This window comes from Penicillium taxi (genome assembly GCF_028828555.1).
Source record: "Penicillium taxi strain IBT 34144 chromosome Unknown utg000001l_segment0_segment0, whole genome shotgun sequence".
Taxonomy (NCBI): Eukaryota; Fungi; Ascomycota; class Eurotiomycetes; order Eurotiales; family Aspergillaceae; genus Penicillium; species Penicillium taxi.
The window spans coordinates 1649718-1670657 of NW_026643203.1; the positions used below are offsets into that span (position 1 = coordinate 1649718).

The following is a 20940-nucleotide window of genomic DNA, read 5'->3' on the forward strand; positions in this document are numbered from 1 at the left end:
GAGGGGAATAGATGCCGGACAAAGAATACTTGATAGGGAGAGATTTGAAACCTCTGATGAAGACCATTAGATTGAAGAAAGAAAGACTCATTCTGATTGAACCTCCAGCTAAATAAACTGCTCTGGTCACATTAAACCAAAACACCTTATTAACACGACGTTCGATAAAGCAGCTCACGTCTAAAGGCAGCCAAGAGCTTTAGCATCGACGCCTTGGACATGTCTATCAGGAACCAATCCTATAGCTTCCAAAGCTAGTAGAAGGCATTAAGATAGAGCGATCAGACGAACCTGAATCTCTCTACGAAACCTATCATCTTATATAAGCACCTCGATAGATCAGTCGACGCCCACTTAGCCGCAACTTCGGATGATTTAGATAAATCTCATAGGATTTGATTCATATATCAATTATATATAACAAAGAGCAATAGATATCTCATTTTTACGTTGATGGTATCCATATATATTGGCTGACCACTTTTAAAGGCAAATGGCAGATAAACGAATCTATTAGAATGTTTATTACTATAGTCAAAAACTAGTAGAAGCTACCAATCAAGACTTTCTACTATAATAATAAGAAAGCTATAAACATCACAGCAGAGAAATTCCTTAGATAAGAAGGTATCACCATCAGTCATATAATCCCTAGACATTCTAAGCAAAACGGACCAGTAGAGCGAGTAGGTGGAGTTATTATACTATACTTAAGAGCTCTTCTTAAGGAAGGGAAGCTCCTAGCGGAATTGTGGCCTAAATCAGTAAGAGCTGTAGTCTATATTCTAAACCATACACCAACCAAAGTGGACGGGAAATGGATAATTCCTTAGGAGGAAGCTCGTCTGTTCGCAGGAGACAAGATGCCGAAGACAAACCTCTCGAATCTACGACTTTATGGTAGCCTCGCGTACTACTATATACAAAAGATTGCGAAGAAGGATAAGATGCATCGTCATGCAGAAATTGGTTTTCTTGTTGGTTATATAGCATCTAATATATAGAGAATTTGGTTCCCTCACCGCGGAAAGGTAGAGCTAGTCAGAGACGCTATTTTTAACAAGAAACGCCGATATTCACCAAATTTCCAACCTTAGAAGGAAATTCCGATGCCTCTTCCTGCTCAATTCGACTAAGAGCCTACAATTCTGGATGATATAGAAAGGGAATAGGCACTATAACAAGAAATTAGAGTCAATACTCACGAACTAATGCTAGAGCATGATAGTGTACAAGATCTAAGCGAAGATCTAACATAATCAACACTAAATATAGTGAATTCAATACTAGATTCAGCAGATTTAAATATGACACCAGAATTAGATAGGAATAAGGCTTTAAACCCTAAATCTACGCCAGATCCTATCCAAGTTCTAGACTCGAACAAACCACCAAGTTCAGACGAGCAGAGATTACAATCAGATCGATCGGAATCAGTCCCTGGAGCACTTCTATAAGCCCTAGAAACACCACTAATAAGGCTCCCTGACTCTCTAGTATCTATGCCTACACCAGATATTAGACACCTAGTTTCAGATCAAGGGGTAGGAGACGCAGAAGATCCTTAAATCGAGCAGGATCTGATACCGGATAAAGAACAACTTCCACAGGATGTAGTAGGTCAACTTCAATAGGAATTTGAAACATATAAGGAGATCGGTTTAGACCTAGACGAGTCTAATATCATCCCTAGTGGGCGAACCCGTGGATCTACACGTTTCGCCAGCTTTACTACAAAAGATGAGTCGTACTTTAAAGCAGTTCAGGCGGAATATGAAGAAGAGCAAGAAGCTCCACTTCTATACCAAACCGCTCTTTTTACCAGAATGGTAGAACCCTCTTCGAATCAATATATGCGAAGACATAGAGACGATTTGCCTCCTCCTCCATAGTCCTTTCGCGAAGTAAAAGGACATCAATTCGAAGATGGTTTTAATGATATAATACAATCAGAAGTGCAAGCTCTAACAGCTAAAACAACCTTTCAAGAGGTGGATCGGCCAAATGACCGTTCAAAACAAGTCCTACCGCTTAAATGGGTTTTTACCTACAAATTTGACGAAGATAGCCTCCTCTTGAAATATAAGGCACAAATCTACGTCCGCGGAGACTTAGAGAGGATAACTCCGGACGAAGTCAAATCAGCTATACTTGCCATCAAAACTATAAGAATGATCTTTACACTAGTCGCAGCCTTTAACCTAGATCTGCGACAGAGAGATATAGTAGCCGCGTTTCTAAACAGCTTCTTAGAAAGAGATATTTATATATAACTTCCTAAAGGTTTTTAAGGGAAGTCAGGCAGAGTCTAGAAGCTGCGGAAAGCATTATATGGACTGCGTATCGCGCCTAAGTTATGGCAAAAGGAAGCATCACGTGTTCTTCTTAAGCTTGGACTAAAGTGCCTAGCCGAGGACCCCTATATATTTGTTGGACAAGGAATCATTATCTTCTTCTATATTGATGACTTCCTGATCGCAAGTCATAAGAGCGTAGATATATATATAAAGCTGATTGAAAAGCGCCTTAAAGAGCATTAGGAATTGACTAATCATGGAGATATAGAATAGTTCCTAAATATTCGCATCATCCGGAATCGAGAAACCCATAAACTCTGGCTATGCCAAGATAGCTATTTGACTAGCTTAGCAGCCAAATTTAGGCTAAATGGTCGCCTAAAAGTCTCAACACCACTCCCTATTGAAGACATAAGACCATTTGAAGGAACAGCAACTACAGCAGAAACGAAGCTCTATCAAGAAAAGGTTGGATCAATCCAATACCCTGCTTCGATTACTCGCCTAGACATTACAAAAGCGGCCACCAAGCTTTCATATTTCCTCTTAAATCCAGGACCTCAGCATCATGCAGCAGTAGACAGAGTCATCACCTACTTATACTAAACGCGGTATCAGGCACTCTATTATAGCACCCTAAAACTAGAAACAGATGATCTAGCTCTTTAGATCTTAAGCGATGCATCATACAGCAATCATCCTGATCGGAAAAGCTCTGCTAGATTCGTCTGCTCCCTATATAGTGGACCAATAGACTAGAAAGCGTTAAAACAGAAAACTGTTACAACATCAACTATAGAAGCAGAGCTTCTAGGGTTGTCCGACACAGGAAAGACCCTGATTTGGTAGAGAAGGATCCTGACCAACATCGGATTAGAAATACCTTTTAACCAAGTCACCCTTAACTACGATAACCAACGCACCATTTCCCTACTCACCTCGGAAGATGGATTCGAAACCAAGCTTAGGCATATCGACATTCATCGACATTGGCTTCGACAGGAGGTGCAATCCGGTACTATTAAGGTGGATTAGGTCCCAACCGCCCAGATGGTAGCTGATGGTTTTACCAAGATCTTACCCAGACAACGGTTCGAATCTTGGGTAAAGCTACTCAATATAGAAGATATGGAAGAATTGATCGAGTAAAACCCCTTCATCAAGATTTTCCGCGTCGGTCTACAAAGACCAATCATGTAGGAACCTATGGAATATGGTTTCTATACCACAATTAAGCTCCAACAGCGTCAATTTCAACACTTGTTCAAAGGCATTCAACAAAGCCTCGTTTTTATGCAATTTTATCGTGATATTAGTATACTTTTCGCGTCTAGCTAGGCAACTTCGATGCTTACATCCAAAGTTGAAGGGGTGTGTCAGATGGTTACTGTTTGCTTTGTTTACATGTTATTTGGACTATTTAGTTTCTGTGGATTTCCCACGTAATTAGCCAATCAATCAATCGTTAACATTTCCTTCCGCCCAATTTGCTGACACGGTTGGTAGGTCACATGGTACAACCATATGATAGTTCACCAGGATTCAACCTGTTATAATACCCCCCTCCTATTCTCCTGTTTTCCGGGGTCCATTCGAAGTCGTAATTGGTCCGTATCGTAGTTCAAAGGTGTCGAGAGCTATATAGTTTTCCATTACGTCGATAGGTTCCCATGTCAGTTCTGCGTATCCTCGCCATTTCACTAATGCTTCCCTCCGCGATCCACGTCCAATTTTTCGTGTCCTTGCTTATAGGATCTCTTTAATTTTGTATTCCAGATCTCCTTCGACTAACAGCGGAGGCGGTTGCGAATCGTCCACGATTTGTGATGGTAACAGGTCCGTTGCCGTGGGTCTTATTAACTTAACATGGAAGACAGGATGTATGCCGCTTGGCATATCCAGCTTCACTATATGAGAGGATGGCACTTCTAGAACTGTGTATTTGGCGTGAAGCCAGTCTAGTTTCTTTGAAGGCCGTATCGTGCGTACATTCCGTAGGTTTAGCCATACTTTATTGTTGATATTATAGACTAGAGCGGCTCGTCTTGAACGATTCGCTTGTTCCTGTTGGCGTTCTTGGGCGATAGCCATCGCTGTATTTGCCCAATCGGTGGCGTCTCGTAGCCGGTTCGTGAACGTTTCCGCTGCGATCTCTGGTCCTCTCTCTGCTTGGACTTCTATCACTTCGACTGGATCGACATGGTATCCGTGTGTGAAGAAGAATAGAGATAGTCTAGTAGAGGTTGCGTCTCGGTTATTGATCGCCATAGCTACGATAGGTAGTAAACTTGCCTAGTCGTCCTGTGCGTACGTAGTAAAGGCGTGTAGAATTCGTTCGACTTCTTGATTTATGCGTTCCATAGCTCCATCAGTTTAGGGGTGGAATATGGTAGATAATCGGCGTCGAATCTTTAGCTTTTCGCACACGATTCGCCAGAACCCCCCTACGAACTATGGGCCGCGGTTACTAGTGATCGCTATTAGTAAACCATGATATATATAAATATGCTTTATAAAGATATCTGTGACGCTTTCCGTAGTAATACTATGCATATCTATTAGGATCACTCCTTTAGATAGCCGATCAGTAATTACTAGATAATTCGTCGCTCTTTCTTTCCTAGTGGGTGGAAGTTCTATGATGAAATCTATGGATAGTTCGGCCTAGATTCGTTGTGGAATTGGTAATAGTTTAAGTAGGCTTTGCTTCGAATCTCTCTAAATCGTGTTTCGTCCATAAATTATGCAATTCCTTAAGAATCTCTGTACATCGTTCGTCATTCCTGGCCAAAAGAATCTACGGGCCAGTATTATATAGGTTGCGTCCCGTCCTGGATGTCTAGTTGTGTAGGAATCGTGGACCTTCTAGATCAAGGTTATATATAGTGGTTCGTTGTCTAGAATCCATGTCCTTTTCCTAAAGCGTAGAAGATTTCGTTTATCTAAGTCGCACTCGGATAGGCTTATTTTCAGGTTCGATTCGGTAGGGATTCGTCGGTCTCCCTTTTCAAGTGTGTCGGAACATGGATATTGCAATCATGCAATACCATAAACCCGGAACGGAACAAACAGACCCCCGAGTCACGGGGGAACAACTATATTAGGAACTCAAGTAGCTATATGAATCGAACACATTTCACACCACTTTGCACAACGTATATACTAAGAATCTAGGACGAACCATACCCTTTTCTAGTGTATATAGTGCAACGTGTGAACCCTGTCCTTTCAACGTAGTTGATCGACACTGATCAGTTGACGAGCTGAATCAGACTTGGAGGTTATATCACTAAGTTATTGTGAAAAATCCTTAAAACCACGAAAACTCGTTACGACGATAAGCCAAATTCGATCGAAGAAAATACGATAAAACACCGTTAAGAGCATGAATTGGCACCGGCAAGCCCATTCACTCTTCTAAAAACACAATTTTCAAGTTTGATTTAGAAAACTACACCCTAGTTTCTACCTTTCAACACCTCCTTTACGACTACTTTTCGAAGGACATTCGACTAAAACTTTTCCTTTTCGCATTAGAAAAACTGGGGATACTCAAAAACCCCTAAAAATCTTCCCCTCTTTGAATTGTGGGACACCAGAACCCACTGGTGACTTGTTCAACTTCTCTACTTATGACTTGTCCGGCTCCTCCACGGATCCACGCTGGAATATAGCTAATCTCCCCCTAGCATCACCTATAGGAGCTATATGGCACCACCAGCATACCAGACACCATAGTCAATCAAATCTGCACACCGTGAACGAAAGCGTAACAACCAAGGGCAATTCGCACGCTATTCCCTAATCACGGAAGAAGACCTGACCCTACGAGATGACGACGAAAGTTCAGATCCACTCACCATCATTATGGACGGAACACCGTTGTATAGACCACGCACTCGGGGCAGCTATACACAAGCAAGTATGCCCGGATCATACATGGAACACACTAGCCCTACACCCGCTTTTAACTAGAGTAGAGGCCAAGGGTACCCCGATGAACATGTAGATAGGGACCAGACCTACCGAGAGGCGCACAAATCATAGGGCAACATGACACAAGAGGAGAAAATCAGATTCTACCATAGAAATGGTTTTGACCCATGGGAATATAACTAGGATCAGCGTGAGGAATATATAACCACACGATTTACCTACTATATAACCACGGGAGTTATGGACCGCGGACTCTGGGCCGACTTCCAAGCAGACTTCAAGAACTGGACCGAGGAGGACTTTACGAAACTCGAACGAAACACCCTCCGATTAGTGTACCATACACTCATCTAGCGCGGAGTTTATGTGAGATGGACACCAAAACTGGCCGACTCCCTAACGGAATACCTTATAAGGGAAGAAGAACATGAATGGACGGACGCAGAAATCAAAAACGCCTTTAAAGACATTAATGGCGCTATAAGAACTCTAGCACTCTAGGACAAGTTGAATAACACACTGGATGGTCTAAAGGGAACGACCGCCACCCGACGCCCACAAGATCCGGTCAATCCAGCCAGCCAGCTAAGCTAAATACCGAAGGAAATACCCCCCACCTAGCGCAAGACCCAGAACTAGACCTCGCATGTTTTCTCATCACCTCGGCCGGAACCACACGCGTATATAAACGTCCTAAACAACCGAGAGTATATACGTAAAAGCCAAATTGGAGGCGTACCATCTGCGACCTACACCAGAAACTCAGGAGACGATCCGGGTGACGATGACGATGATGATGATGAGAGTGATCGTACTCTAAGAGGAAACAACGACCTAGATAATAGTCGTTATTCCCGGACACCTCGATCTACTCCCGACCTTGCCTTAGATAACTACATAAGGTAAACGACAATAGTCATAAAGTCGATATCCGAGAGCCAAAAATACGATGGAAGCACTAGTCTCGACTTCAAGATCAAGATCTTCACCGACATCTGCCAACGTGTAAGACTCCCGGAATAATCGTATATAGACATATTTGGTAGTTTCCTTAAAGGACCGGCATTGGAGTTTTACTTCACGAACTCCCTATAGGAGAGAACCTTCGCGGAATCGTGCGAGAAACTTAGGGAATTCTTCGAAGGACCAGAGTTCTATAGAAGGCAGAAACAACTATGGGACAGCTAAAACCTTAGAACAACCATCCGAAAGAACCCCGACAAGAGCCTCCACCAATGCTTCAAGATGCTACTCAATAAGCTCTATAAGCTCCGACATATAATCAATCCCTTATGGCGAACGGATGAATACTTATACGAAAAATTGATTTCAGTATATGAAGGAGTTAAAGCATGCCGAATGACCCTGGTATACCTACCACCGAACCTCCTAGGACTCATCAACGGAATGCAGACGTCGATAACCACCTAGGAAAACAAGAGAAAATATAAGGAGCCTGCCACCAATAACCCATCCGTATTCTAGGCGGAGGAACTCCCTACAACAAACTTTGTGGAAAGGAAGTTCATACGCATAAACCCTATAAAACAACCGCCTAGACGATCAACGAACCCTCCCCGAACAAAATATAGACTAGGAACCGGCAAGAAATATGGTGTTTGCTATAAACCGGACTGTATCTTATATAACCACACCAAGGAAGAAAGAGACGCGGCCCGAGAACGATTCTAAAGCAAATTTCAAAGAAATCAACAAGGAAGCTATAAACCCGCATACCAGCAATTCATCACCGATATGGAAGGACCACTAAACCAGGAGCCGACACCCGATGATGAGAGCGATAAGGAAATGGATATATTCCTGAATAACTACCCAACCACGAAAAGCATAGGACCCGAAGACGACTCGGACTCAGAAAATGAAATCCTCTTCACGACTGGTTACGGAGCCTTAACGCCAGGATTTGCGGAACAACTCACAACAGAGCTCTCTAATAACATTATGTTAGAAACCCTCGCAAAAACTCCCTATACATAATAGGAGAACTCTATGGCCTAAGGACCAAACACACCCTGGACAGGAACCGAGGAGGAATCGCCGTTCAGTTACAACGCAACCGCAACAGCAAAAACCAGGTATACAACGACGACTTTCATAGGAATAATCATTAATATAGGAGCAGCCCGTGTATCAACCGCCGGGCACAACCAATTCTTGGCCCTACAAAATTCGGACCCCTTAGCGACTCTAGATACTTCCACAGCCAACCAGATCAAGGTTCGCTTCGGAATCGGAGAAGCATCGTCGGCTGGTTCGGTCATATTAGAGACCCCGATCGGTACACTCACCTTCCACGTTTTCCACTCGGATACACCATTCCTCCTATCCCTTGCAGACATAGATAGACTAGGCATCTACCTGAACAATCTGGAGAACCTCCTTGTCCGAAAAGATGGCCTAAAAGTCCCAATCATACACCAGTTTAGACATCCGTTCATGGTTTGGGACCAATCACTCAGGGCCTATTTATCAAACATAACCGGAAATGACACGACAGAGAGCCGATTGACCGATATCGCATGCCACTTAACTAACACGGAGCTACGAAGACTACACCGCAGATTTGGACACCCGTCCGTCCCTCGCCTACATAGGCTGCTACGCGCCTTAGGACACGAGAACACTAATATCGCAGCACTCGAACAACTCACAAAAGTATGCGAACATTGCCAGAGATACGGACGTTCCCCAGGCAGGTTTCGGTTTACCATTAAAGATCCAGACACTATTCGCTTCAATTACAACATTATCATCGATGTAATATATATTGAAAACTCTCCAATCCTCCACGTGATCGATGAAGCAACCTGCTTCCAAGCAGCACGATGGCTACGCGACCTAACAGCGAAACATACTTAGGATATGTTACGCTAGTGCTGGATTGACACATACCTTGGTCCACCAGACCTAATTACCACCGACTCAGGCACGAACTTCGTATCCAGGGAATTCAAACAGAATGCGAAGACACTCGGTACCTAAGTCAAAACTGTCCCAGTAGAATCCCATAATTCCATTGGACTCGTCGAAAGATACCATGCTCAGATCCGAAGGGCATACGAAATCATCATAAACGAGATCCCTAGTACTAATAGGGAAATCGCCCTTCAGATGTCTATAAAAGCCGCGAACGACATATCCGGCCCATATGGTCTAATACCCACCCTTCTCGTCTTTAGAGCATACCCACGTATAACAGAACTAGACGCCCTATCACCCACGATTACCCAACGAGCAACTGCCATTCGAAAGGCGATGGGGGAAATCCAGAAGATGCGCGCCACAAGAAACGTGTCCGAAGCCCTAGCGACACGTAATGGACCCAACGTTACCACAATCCATAACCTCCCACTAAACTCGCCTATATTAGTATAGAGAGAAGGAAATGGCGGACAACTTGGGAAATAGGACGGACCTTTCGCGCTTTTGGCGCTTAAAGGCGAAACTTGCACGTTGAACCTACCACATGGCCCGACTCCCTTCCGATCGGTTGTCGTAAAGCCATACCACATAGACATCGAAGATGTTGCAACCGAAGCGCAACCTGAACCAACAAGGGTATAGATAGAGAACCCAGCCGACCTAAGGCCGAACGTGGCGGGAGAGAGGATAGAGACAAGAGCATCGCATAAAGAAAAAGAGGAACCCCCTAAACCAAAGAAACCTCGCCTCCAACAAATGCTGCATATTGAAATCCCGATAATCCACCTATAAATCGCACAACACACGCCATTCGAGAAATCCAGGCAAAAGGAGATTTCGGGCCTACTAGAAAAAGGAGTGTTTGAATTCGCAAGACGAAGCGACGTCCCACCAGGAACCCGGATATTCAACTCACGGTTCGTGGACGAAATCAAGCACCTAGGCACTAAGAAAGCCTTTAAGAAATCGAGACTAGTAGTCTAGGCGTTTAACAATGCCGGCAAAGAGACAATTCTCACCTAATCACCCACCATCCAACGCACAAGCTAGCGAATCATCTTGGCTATAGCGGCGATGCAACCAGATATAAAACTTTACCTCCGCGATATCTCCTAGGCTTATATGTAATCCATAACCAACCTGAACCAAAAATTCTTCGCACACCCGCCGCGTGAACTCCGGGAGTTGTTCGGATTACCAGAGGACTCGATACTCAGGGTGATCAGACCATTATACGGGATCCCTGAAGCTGGAAATCATTAGTTTAAAACATACCATTCGCACCATATCGAGAAACTAGGAATGACAACATCGATATATGACCCCTGCTTATTGCACTAGAGCAATACAGGGGAATTTGGAATCGTTGGACTATAGACGGATGATACACTTTTCCTAGCCAACCTGGCCTTCGTAACCAATGAACAGAAGCAACTAGACAAAGCGAAGTTCTTGGCAAAAGACCGTGAGACACTCGACCACAGAACGCCCTTAAAGTTTAATGGAGGAATGATTTCTTTGAACCCAGAAGGAATCACGCTATCCCAAAAATGGTAATATAAAAAGTTATCCATAATTAGAAAAACCCAGCACGAACCAGCCAAAATCAAGGAGCAGTATATTGCCTAACGCGCGAGAGGTGCCTACATCGCGACCGTCTCATAGCCAGAAGCCGCGTTTAACTTAAGTCACGTAGCTTAAATCATCAACCTAATAGCTGATGATGCAAATAACCTAGATAAGTGGTTATTATAGCAGATTCAAAATGCAGCGAGAGGATTATTATTTATACCATTACAACGCGAATCACTCCAAATATTGGCATTCGTGGATGCATCGTTCGCAAATAACCCGGACCTCACATCGCAAATTGGCTTCGTTATTGTCCTTGCAACCCTAGAAGCCGAGGGCAAAAACGCTAATATCCTATATTAGGCATCCGTTAAGTATAAGAGGGTCACCCGGAGCGTGCTCGCGTTAGAGCTATATATAATGGCTAATGGTTTTGATGCTGCTATCGCCATTAAAACGAGCCTAGACCGGATACTGAATACCACCCTCCGACTTACCATTTACATGGATTCGAAATCCCTGTATGACTGTCTCGTGAAACTAGGCTCTATAACGGAAAAACGACTTATGATTGACGTGATAGCACTCCGTGAGGCATATAAGCGAAGACAAATAGAGATCCTCTGGATCGAAGGCGACTCCAACCCGGCTAACGCAATGACTAAGTCAAAGCCCTGCGACGCACTAACAAAGTTGATAGACTCTAACAGAATCAACTTGAAAACCGTCGAATAGGTCAAAAGAGAGGAAAATCTCTCTATATAACCCACCATAAATCGGGCATCACCCAGCGATGACAAACGGCCCTAAAAATATCATCGCCAACCACTTTCTTTCAACCATTTTTCGGTATCCAACATACTTCTTTCATACACCTATTCAATAACAATTCGGCGACGGAAACACCAGGCCATTTTTCCTTTCAGAAAACCAGATCACACGATACCATTAAAGGAAAAATCCCTGATTTCCCCCGCATCAGACACGGAAATCGCCCTTTTTCCCAGAAATAAAAGAAGAGAAAAGCCCCCTTCTCCTTCTCCGTTCGTCTATCACCCGAACACTCCTCCACCCATTATCTGAAGACCCCAACTGCCGAAAACCTTCCTTTTCCCACAAGAACGCCACCCCCAGAAGCCACTACAAACCACCCGATCGATGGCCGGAAGGGTGACGAAAGCAAAAGGAAAGGGAGCAAGAGGACCTAAAAGAGCGAAAGCTGTAGGTCCAGTAGCAGGTCTAGCGGCAGGTCCAGCTCCAGCAGCAGACCCAGCCCCAGCCCTAGGAGCACCAGCAGTACTAGCGGAACCCGCCATAGTATTATCGCCGACAACCCCACAGGCGATACCAGAACAGCCAAAGTTCATGACGTGTATTAGATATATTAGACACAAAAACACAAACTGGGAAGGAGAAACATTTCCCATGTTCAACTGCCTTTTCGATACCATAGCCAGCAAGAAATGCAACCGATATAGAGGGGCTAGCAAAGCCATATGTCACCCACCACTGTTCGGAATCCAATATAATAGCTGGACATTCCACACACTTATGGACTACGCCAGAAATGCAGACCCTGCCGCAACATATGCGAGTCAAGGACTATCGGCACCATTTGGCACACCGGGAGCAACCAACGCAGCGTTCACCTAGGCAGAAACCGTACCCGAAACAGCCTAGGCGGCAGCTGGCAACCTGATGATGGCATTCCGACAGCTAATCATAATCCACTCGACGGAATCGGGGATCGAAACGGACAAGAAATATGACCCAAAGCTCATCAGGGAATACATAGCCGTCCAGCGGGAAAAGCACAACGCCCAAATCAGACTCCTACCGCATCCGATTCGCTTCCCGAACACCTTATGCAGACTGGAATCCTCAGAAGGAGGGTACACCATGTGGCAGTCCGCCATATTATCCTTTTTCCGGGAATTAGCAACGGCTCAACCTACGAACGCCGCCGTTATCATGAATAAGGCAACAGAATACCATTTGCCATTCTGATCTTAGGGGATCAGTAAAATGCCGCCAGAGAGGACCACGGATAGAAGACGAAATGGAGACTGGCTTCTCTAGGAAAAGCCCACTTTCGTGTTGTCCACTTTTTATTATTTTTTTTTCCCACTCACCACTTTCTTTACCCCGCACAAAGGCTGATTCTTCAACAAAAATCGGCCACCCAACAGATACAATATGCAGGGCACTCGGGGGCATATCGTGCACCTATCCACATTCATTTATTTTATCGATCCATGTATATAGCGACTCGAGATTTTAAAGTTGCTCCAGTGTCGGAACATGGATATTGTAATCATGCAATACCATAAACCCGGAACGGAACAAACAGACCCCCGAGTCACGGGGGAACAACTATATTAGGAACTCAAGTAGCTACATGAATCGAACACATTTCACACCACTTTGCACAACGTATATACTAAGAATCTAGGACGAACCATACCCTTTTCCAGTATATATAGTGCAACGTGTGAACCCTGTCCTTTCAACGTAGTTGATCGACAAAGTGCGAGTGCGAACTACTGGTATATTTGATCTTCCTTCTATATGTTATTCTATACTTCCTGCGTTTCTGCTTCTTTAAATATCGCCACTAGTATATCAAAGTCTAAAGGTGGACTTGGTTTAGTGCTATTATTACGGATTGTTACTGATTCGAAGAGTTTCTGGAAACGATTCATGAGCCTCTTATCAGAGATTCCTTTAGGTTCGTCTTATCCTCGCCGGGATAGAGCATCTGGTTGGATCGCCTGTTTCCCGGGTCGATATCGTAGCTTAAAGTCGAATTCGGCCAGGATGTCTGCCTATCTTATTTGTCGTTCGCTTAGATCCTGCGCCTTATGAAAATATCGTAGATTTTTGTGGTCCATTAAGACCACAAATCGCGGGACCATCTTTAGCTCTGGCTTCTATTCCTATAGCGCATGGATGATAGCAAGTAATTCCTTATTATATATCATATAATTGGTCTCTGTAGGTGAGAACTTACGCGAGAGATAGGCGCATGGTCTTAGCGTCCTATCTTCTTGTCTTTGGGATAAGACTGCTCCTGTCGCCCATCTAGATGCGTCTGTTTCCACTATTGTTTCGGTGTCTTCTCGGAAATAAGCCAATATTGGTGCAGAGATAAAGAGGTCCTTTAGGGTCTCGAATGATTCTTATTTCTCCTTGTCCTATTTAAATATCGTATCTTTCTTTATCAACTACACCAATGGTGTAGAGACGTCTGCGAATCGTGGTATAAATATCTAGTAGAAGTTAGCGAATCCAATAAAACCACGTACTTCTCGGACATTAGTAGGTGCTTCCTATAGCTTAATGGCTTCAACTTTCTTTAGGTCTATATATAGACCTTCTCCAGCTCGTATAATGAACCCTAGGTATTTCACAGAGCTCTGTTCAAATTCAGATTTCTCGATATCGCATTGAAGTCTAGTATCTCTTAGCTTCTAGAGCACCTCGAGTACTTTTCGTCTATGATCCGTGATCGATCTATTAGAGTAAATAATGATATCGTCTATATATACTAACATAAACTCGTCGAGAAATTCGCGTAGAACTTCATTAATATACCGTTGGAAGGTTGCGGGAGCGCCAGTCAGGCTAAAAGGTGTAACTAGCCACTTATAGAGCCCGTATCGTGTTCGAAACGCTATCTTCCATTCTTCGCCTTCCTATATTCTGATCTTATAGAAAGCCGCTATAATATCGAGTTTGGTAAACCAGCGAGCCTTCGATATGTTTCGTAGTGTTTCTTGAATCAGAGGTAGGGGGTAACGGTCCTTAATGGTTATGGAGTTTAACCCTCTATAATCGACACAGAATCGGATGCCTCTACCAGGTTTTCGTACTAATAACACCGGTGAAGCTGCTAGCGATTTGCTGACTTGTATAAATCCTTTTCCTAGTAGATCGGTAAGAGTTTTTCGTAGAACTAATAGCTCTTCTCTATTCATTCTATATAATAGCCTATAAGGTGGTATCGATTCGTTACCATTTCCATCGCGTGTTAAGGGTATCTTATGATCGATCCCTGGGCGATGGCTCGGAAGCTTGTCTACTTTCTCCTGGCTAAAAACATCTAACCAAGGGAGATATTATGGGGGAAGTTTAGCTCTCGGATCGGTGAATTTCTTAGGTTATAGCGCCTTATCGATATCATCTATAGTTACTTTGGCTATTCGGAGGTGGTCCAGCGACGAAACGCTATCGAATAGTTCTTTGATTTCTCCTATAGATGATTGCTGTACTTTCAATCTCTTTACTTTTATTAGACCGATTGACAGGTCGATATGGTTCCAACAACGAATGCGCTCTCCATTTCTCGAATAGATATCTAAATACCCTCGTTTCGCAGCGTAAACTCCGTCGACATCTTTTAACCAAGGCGTCCTAAGTATCATTTCATCTAACTATCTTAGAATGATGTAGGCAAAGACTTTCTGCTGTTGTAGTCTATTAATATCAAGATCGAAGTATATGGCCTAAGTAATCCGTCCTTGATTCTTGATGACTCTATTCAGGATTCGCGGTAGAATTGGGATATATAGAAGGTTAAGAGATTGCGCTAGGTGTCCGCTGATAGATATATAGCTATCGCTTCTGTTATCTACTAAAGTCTTCGCGAATTGAATTCCATTAACTCTAGCATCGATATAGAATGACGCCTCTTTCTTTAGCAGCTTCTCAACCCCCTTCTACTCCTGCTCGTGGTTTAGTATAGGAGCTAATCTTTTCCCGAATCATTCTCCGCTTTATCTTCTTTAATCGCTGGCGAATACTCCCTTCTTCGGGGGTGGCTTGATCTTGGTTCTTCGACTGCTGTATTCTGTACCACTACTTGGTTCGGATTCCGTGCGGGCAGTAAAGGGCATACGCTTTACTAATAGTTGTCTCGACCACATCGTAGATATCTCTTTTCTATACAGCGATGTTAGAGTTCTTCTTTCTCGACCTATTTTACACGTTTTCCCATAAGATATTAATCCTCTTTATAAACCTATCCCTTTTTGTTCACGAATCGGGACAAATTTGTCTATATGGTGTTCGTGTTTATTATTGGAGTCTAGTCTATCCTATCCTCTATGGCTGTGGTTGATTGATCTCTTTGGATTCGCTGGCGAGTAGATAACTGGCGTCTGCCTAATGCGATATTCAGTGTCTCGCTATCAGTATTGATTTCATGGAGCTGTGTGATAAGACCTATAAAATCATAGGGAACACCATAATTTATAAGCGAATTCGTTATATCTTCGTTAAGAGCATTTAGTAAGAGTTGTCGTTTTACTTTATTATGCTATTCGGTTACACCAGCATCTACGAGCTCTCTTTCTAACTAGGGAAGGAATCGTGAAAAAGGCTGGTCGGGCTTCTGTTTAAGCTGATGTAGACGCCGAGCTGCTCGTGATCGAGTATTAGGGTCTCTATATATCCTCTCAAGATATTCTAGAAGCATATATAGGTTGTCTTCGCTTCGTTGTGTCTTTATAAACGTTCTAGTGTTCTTGGCGGCCATTTTCTCTAGGCGGGAAAATATATAGAGGAATTACTCTTATAGGGTACCGATGGCAGCTCCGTCTACTAGTAATTTGTTCTCTATCGAGATTCTCTAGGTTGGCCAATCAGAGATGTTTCCTACATACATCGCGGGGTCGGGGAGACGAGGGCGAGGTCGTCGAATCTGGTTATTATCGCTGGTTGATTCGATTGGTATCCCTTATGGTTCCGTGGGTGGTTCGGGAGCGGCTCGCTCCTGGGACCGAACCACTAATTCTTCGAGTCTTCTAATTCTCTCATCGGTACTAATACTTATCTGACTGATGTGCTGCATCAACATCCTGGCCTACTCGGGTAGGCTCGACAGTTCGCTTGCAGTCATGATGATGAAGATATTCGTTTTCTTCTTGTGTTTGAATCGGATGCTTTCCGTCTTCAATTCGTTTATCGGATGCTCAACTAGATACTTTCTAAGAGCGATTTCGTATTCGTAGGACGCTTAATTAGATACTTTCTAAGAGCTTTTCGTATTCGTTGGTATGCTCGATCGGATTCTTTCCGAGAGCGATTCGTTCGTCTGTCGTATGTGGCTCGATCAGATACTTTCTGAGAGCGCTTTTCTTATCGTCGGTCGTGGGTTTTACTCTCGTTAGAGGAAGGATTTTGTATGTGAAGGGCTAAAGCTAATCTTAAATTCAGAACTAGCTAGGCACATGCTATTTACAAAATCCTTGAAGAACGTGAACAATTCGGGGTGGAATCGTGAGGTATGCGGTTGGTGGGTCACATGGTACAACCATGTGATAGTTCACCAGGATTCAACCTGTTACATAGACCGCTTGCCCATAATAGTAGGGAGGCATACTTTCCCACTACAATATGTAGTGAAGTTGGTGACTATGCCTAGGTACTTATCCCCTTCCTCACAACTGAGTTGAAAACCTAAGCCTCGCCTATATATTCTCCAAGATACTCAGACAGGGCGCCACAAGCATTCACGTTTTCATAGTTGGTACCCCAGCCATCCAACTCCGATATAGTCCGGTAGTAAAGAACGGAGGTCGCGGTCTTTTCCACCAATCCATACGTGTCTGCGTAACCTTTCTTGGCATAAGTCAACCACTTATTCGCAATAGCTTCGGCCGCACCTTCTCGATACGAAGAGTTAAGTATTCTGCCGGTGCCAAGCTGGAAAGCAATCTTGACTCCTTTCAGAGTTGATGTTCGCTTTTGTATAGTATCATTCATGTTGCCGAAGCCATTCAATGGGGCATGAAGCTGTGCAGTGCCATCTTCAAACGCAAGGAGGGCATAGTCACGACCAACGTTATCACCCTTCCTGAAATTGTTCAACATGTATTGATAGACCAAGCCTGGTTCGCTTGTATTTCTGCCTGCTCCGCTGCTTGTAGGAGTCTCATCTGTTATAGAGTCAAAATGATAGCCATAGGCTCGGAGGGCATTGTCAAGGCTTGGGTATTCATCATCAGCAAGAGATCGACGGTCCGGCCATGTTGTTGAAACGCTTCCAGAGAGATAAGCTGACACAATTCCATAGCCCTTCGTTGCTGTCGAGACACCCAATACAACATTGAGTCCATCGCTAACAGTGTCGAACAATTCCACGCAGTCATTATTCTTTGCGACTTTACAGACAAGCTTGAGGGCTGACGAAGTAGCAGAAGCATAAATAAGCCTAAAACCCAGCAAAATTCAATCAGTCAGTCATAGGTACATAATATAAACCCAAACTAGGTGGAAATCTTAGTACATACCCTACTTCCATAGTTGTCGTCGTATAAATTGCATGTGCTATCGTAAGGCAATCTGATCGTCGCTCTATCTGAGCTGGAGCGAGGTCTCGGCTAGAGATCTTTCTGTCATCATACATATCGAATGGCTCATTGTAATGAGAAGGACCAGCTACCGCTGTCCGGAAGAGAAACAGGGTGGGAATTATTTGGAAGAGCTTCATTTCAAGGAAGCAACTAGATGGATAGGCTCGTTGATCAAAACAATGAAACCTAACAGGTATATGGAAGGATTCTTCGAGTTTCCAAGTTTTGAAAATAATGGATAGTCATCTATCAAGGTGGTGGGTGATATTTATACCTTCCTATGTCTAATAACCCTAGAGTGCGCCCACCCGGACTTCCGATTCCGATCTTAGGAATGATCAATGGATGCTTCATCCACACAGTACACATGAATTCTCCAGGGCTTGATACTCATCCAAACCAAGCTTCATCCCGAGGTCAATAATAAAAACTTCTCGGCTAGTGTTCTACTATTCTAGAATAGGTAATCAGGATTCATTATTCCGAGTGGGCTCAGTGGAGTATGAGCCACTACGTAGTACCAGAGACCCATAATATATCCATAACTGATAAACTTGGCCTAAGAAGACGAACACGACCGGAACTCTTCCTCTACACCCGTAAACAGTCAATTCAGATATAAAGATATAATCGGTTATATGTGCAAGAAGTATATCCTAGATGCTTTAATAATTATATTATTAACATGATTTTACTTCATTCTGATAGTTGACAACATACCTAGGTACCTGTTCCTAACTAGGTAGGATTAAGGTATTGTGTATGCGACGATGTACAAGATTCCAAGGTTACAATGGCATGATATTTTTTTAAATTAAATAGCGCATGACTGCCACAGCAAGAGGATTGATGGGCATATCCACAGCTTGTCAATAGTCGTACACACTAAACAAGTACCAAAGAGATAGTACTTCGGCTGTATATCCGAACTAAGTATACTTTAAATTCGGAGTACACACAGTATCTCTGTTTTTGGATAATACTATGATTATATTTTGTATTGTTCTATTGTTCTTATCCAGAGATATCAACATTGGAATAAGGATGACTCAAAAAGTGGGGCCGCGCGAAGTGTGTGCCTGTTTATCTGTCAAGGCTACGAATCGGGCGGTAAACGGGTAAACGAATCAGCGTTGGTTATTCAGATATGTATGTGTGTGTAAGTAGGCTAAGGAGAATCTGGTCAGAATATAGCAAATGTGCACTCTTTTGTGGGTCGGCCACACCGACCCCGGAGTATCATTATTCCCGGTGTGGCCCGAAGGAAAAGTATGTGGCGGGTGATGACATAAGTGTGCTCTAATTGGATATTAGTTTACAAGTGTATTCCTTGAACACTCCGTTTTTTTCCTCACACTTTCCATCAATAACCCATTTCAATTAATTAATTAAAAAGTTAGTTTTCCATCCCCATCTTTCTATCCATCTGCCTTCTATCTATGCTGCCACTATGGCCAGGTTCCTTCGGGGATTGGATTAATGCATTATTAATGGGTTTTACAAATAGGATGCTGATAATCGCGTTATCGTTCATCATTGGGAGGTCTTTTGCCGTGTTCGAGATTGTCGAAAGTCAAAGCATGTTTAAAGGAAATATTACCTAGGAATGACTGGGTGCTGCTTAGACGATCCCGGTACTTCTGCTTCATTGCATACTGGACCTGAGAAATGATATTCCATTAATAATAGATTATAATGAGATGAATTACCACTTACACTCTGAACACTGCGTAAGGCCATGAGTTCTGAGCCCATTGCCATATGCACGATATAGGCAAAGCCGCCAACATCTGTTGCAGGGTATTCAGGTAGGTCTTCAATATACAAGACATAGCGAGTACAAAGCCGATTACGCCCACCACCAGCGATCAAATTAATAAGAAACCACGTTCTTAAAATCCATTATCAGCGCATTAATAATGGATTAATAATGTATTAATTCATTAAGTTTCATTCTTACTTGCGTCTCAGTCAAATCATCAGTATCAGGTGTGGCCCTAAGGACCATCTCTATCTCTTCACCAAGATCAAGCTCTGCAGCCATGATAAGGGTATATTTGTTTAAGGCTTATGTGGTGCAGCAAGTATGGGAATGGGTGGTATGATTTGTATGAAACGTATTGTATTCGCTTAGTAATATGGTCACCTGACTTGTGTGGCCTGAGGAAGTCTGGGTGTGGCCTAGAAAATTCGGTGTGGCCGACCCACAAAAGTGTGTGCAGACCACATGCAGACCACATCGGTACTCGAATCTGGTGACTAATTATACTAGTAAGAGCTGACTAACACAGACTAAACTAAATTGGGATCGGTCCTTTGAGTGACTACAGCTGCCCTGGACCAGGCAGAAAGCTCCTTCTTAATTAGGACTAGCCTATCGAGCTGACTAGGACCTGAAAGACCTAATTCGGACTAGCGGGTAATAAAAAATTTTCATCTCCTTACCTTTACAATTCAGCTCATTATGGCTGAAATCAACTGGGTACCTAATTGGGATTGTCTCGATTTGACGTATTTAGGCATTGATCCTATTGGTCTGAATAGACATGTGCATGGGTTGGGTATGGGTCAAAATTCATACCCATACCCAACCCATCAGGGGTAAGGTAAACCCATACCCATACCCAACCCAACCCACGTGGGTATGGGTTGGGTATGGGTCCCATATGGGTATTTTTGATGCCTTAATGCCTGATTTTCGCCTCAACCTAAACTAAATTAGGGTAATTAGTGCCTTAGTGCCTAATTTTTGCCTCAATCTAGTACTAACTAGGTGACAAATATCACGTGAAATAAAAGTCTTGGCAAAAAGATGGGTTTATGGGTTTTGGGTAAAA

General features: G+C 43.3%; 1 protein-coding gene across 1 annotated transcript; it reads right to left on the bottom strand.

Annotated features, from left to right (window-relative positions):
• Positions 1–17207: 17207 nt before the first annotated feature.
• On the bottom strand, positions 17208–18240 carry N7495_000601 (uncharacterized protein; the record flags this gene model as incomplete). Its single annotated transcript, XM_057203271.1, has 2 exons — positions 17208–17961; positions 18041–18240. 2 exons carry the CDS (start codon positions 18238–18240, stop codon positions 17208–17210), a joined length of 954 nt encoding a protein of 317 aa, XP_057067344.1.
• Positions 18241–20940: the final 2700 nt, after the last annotated feature.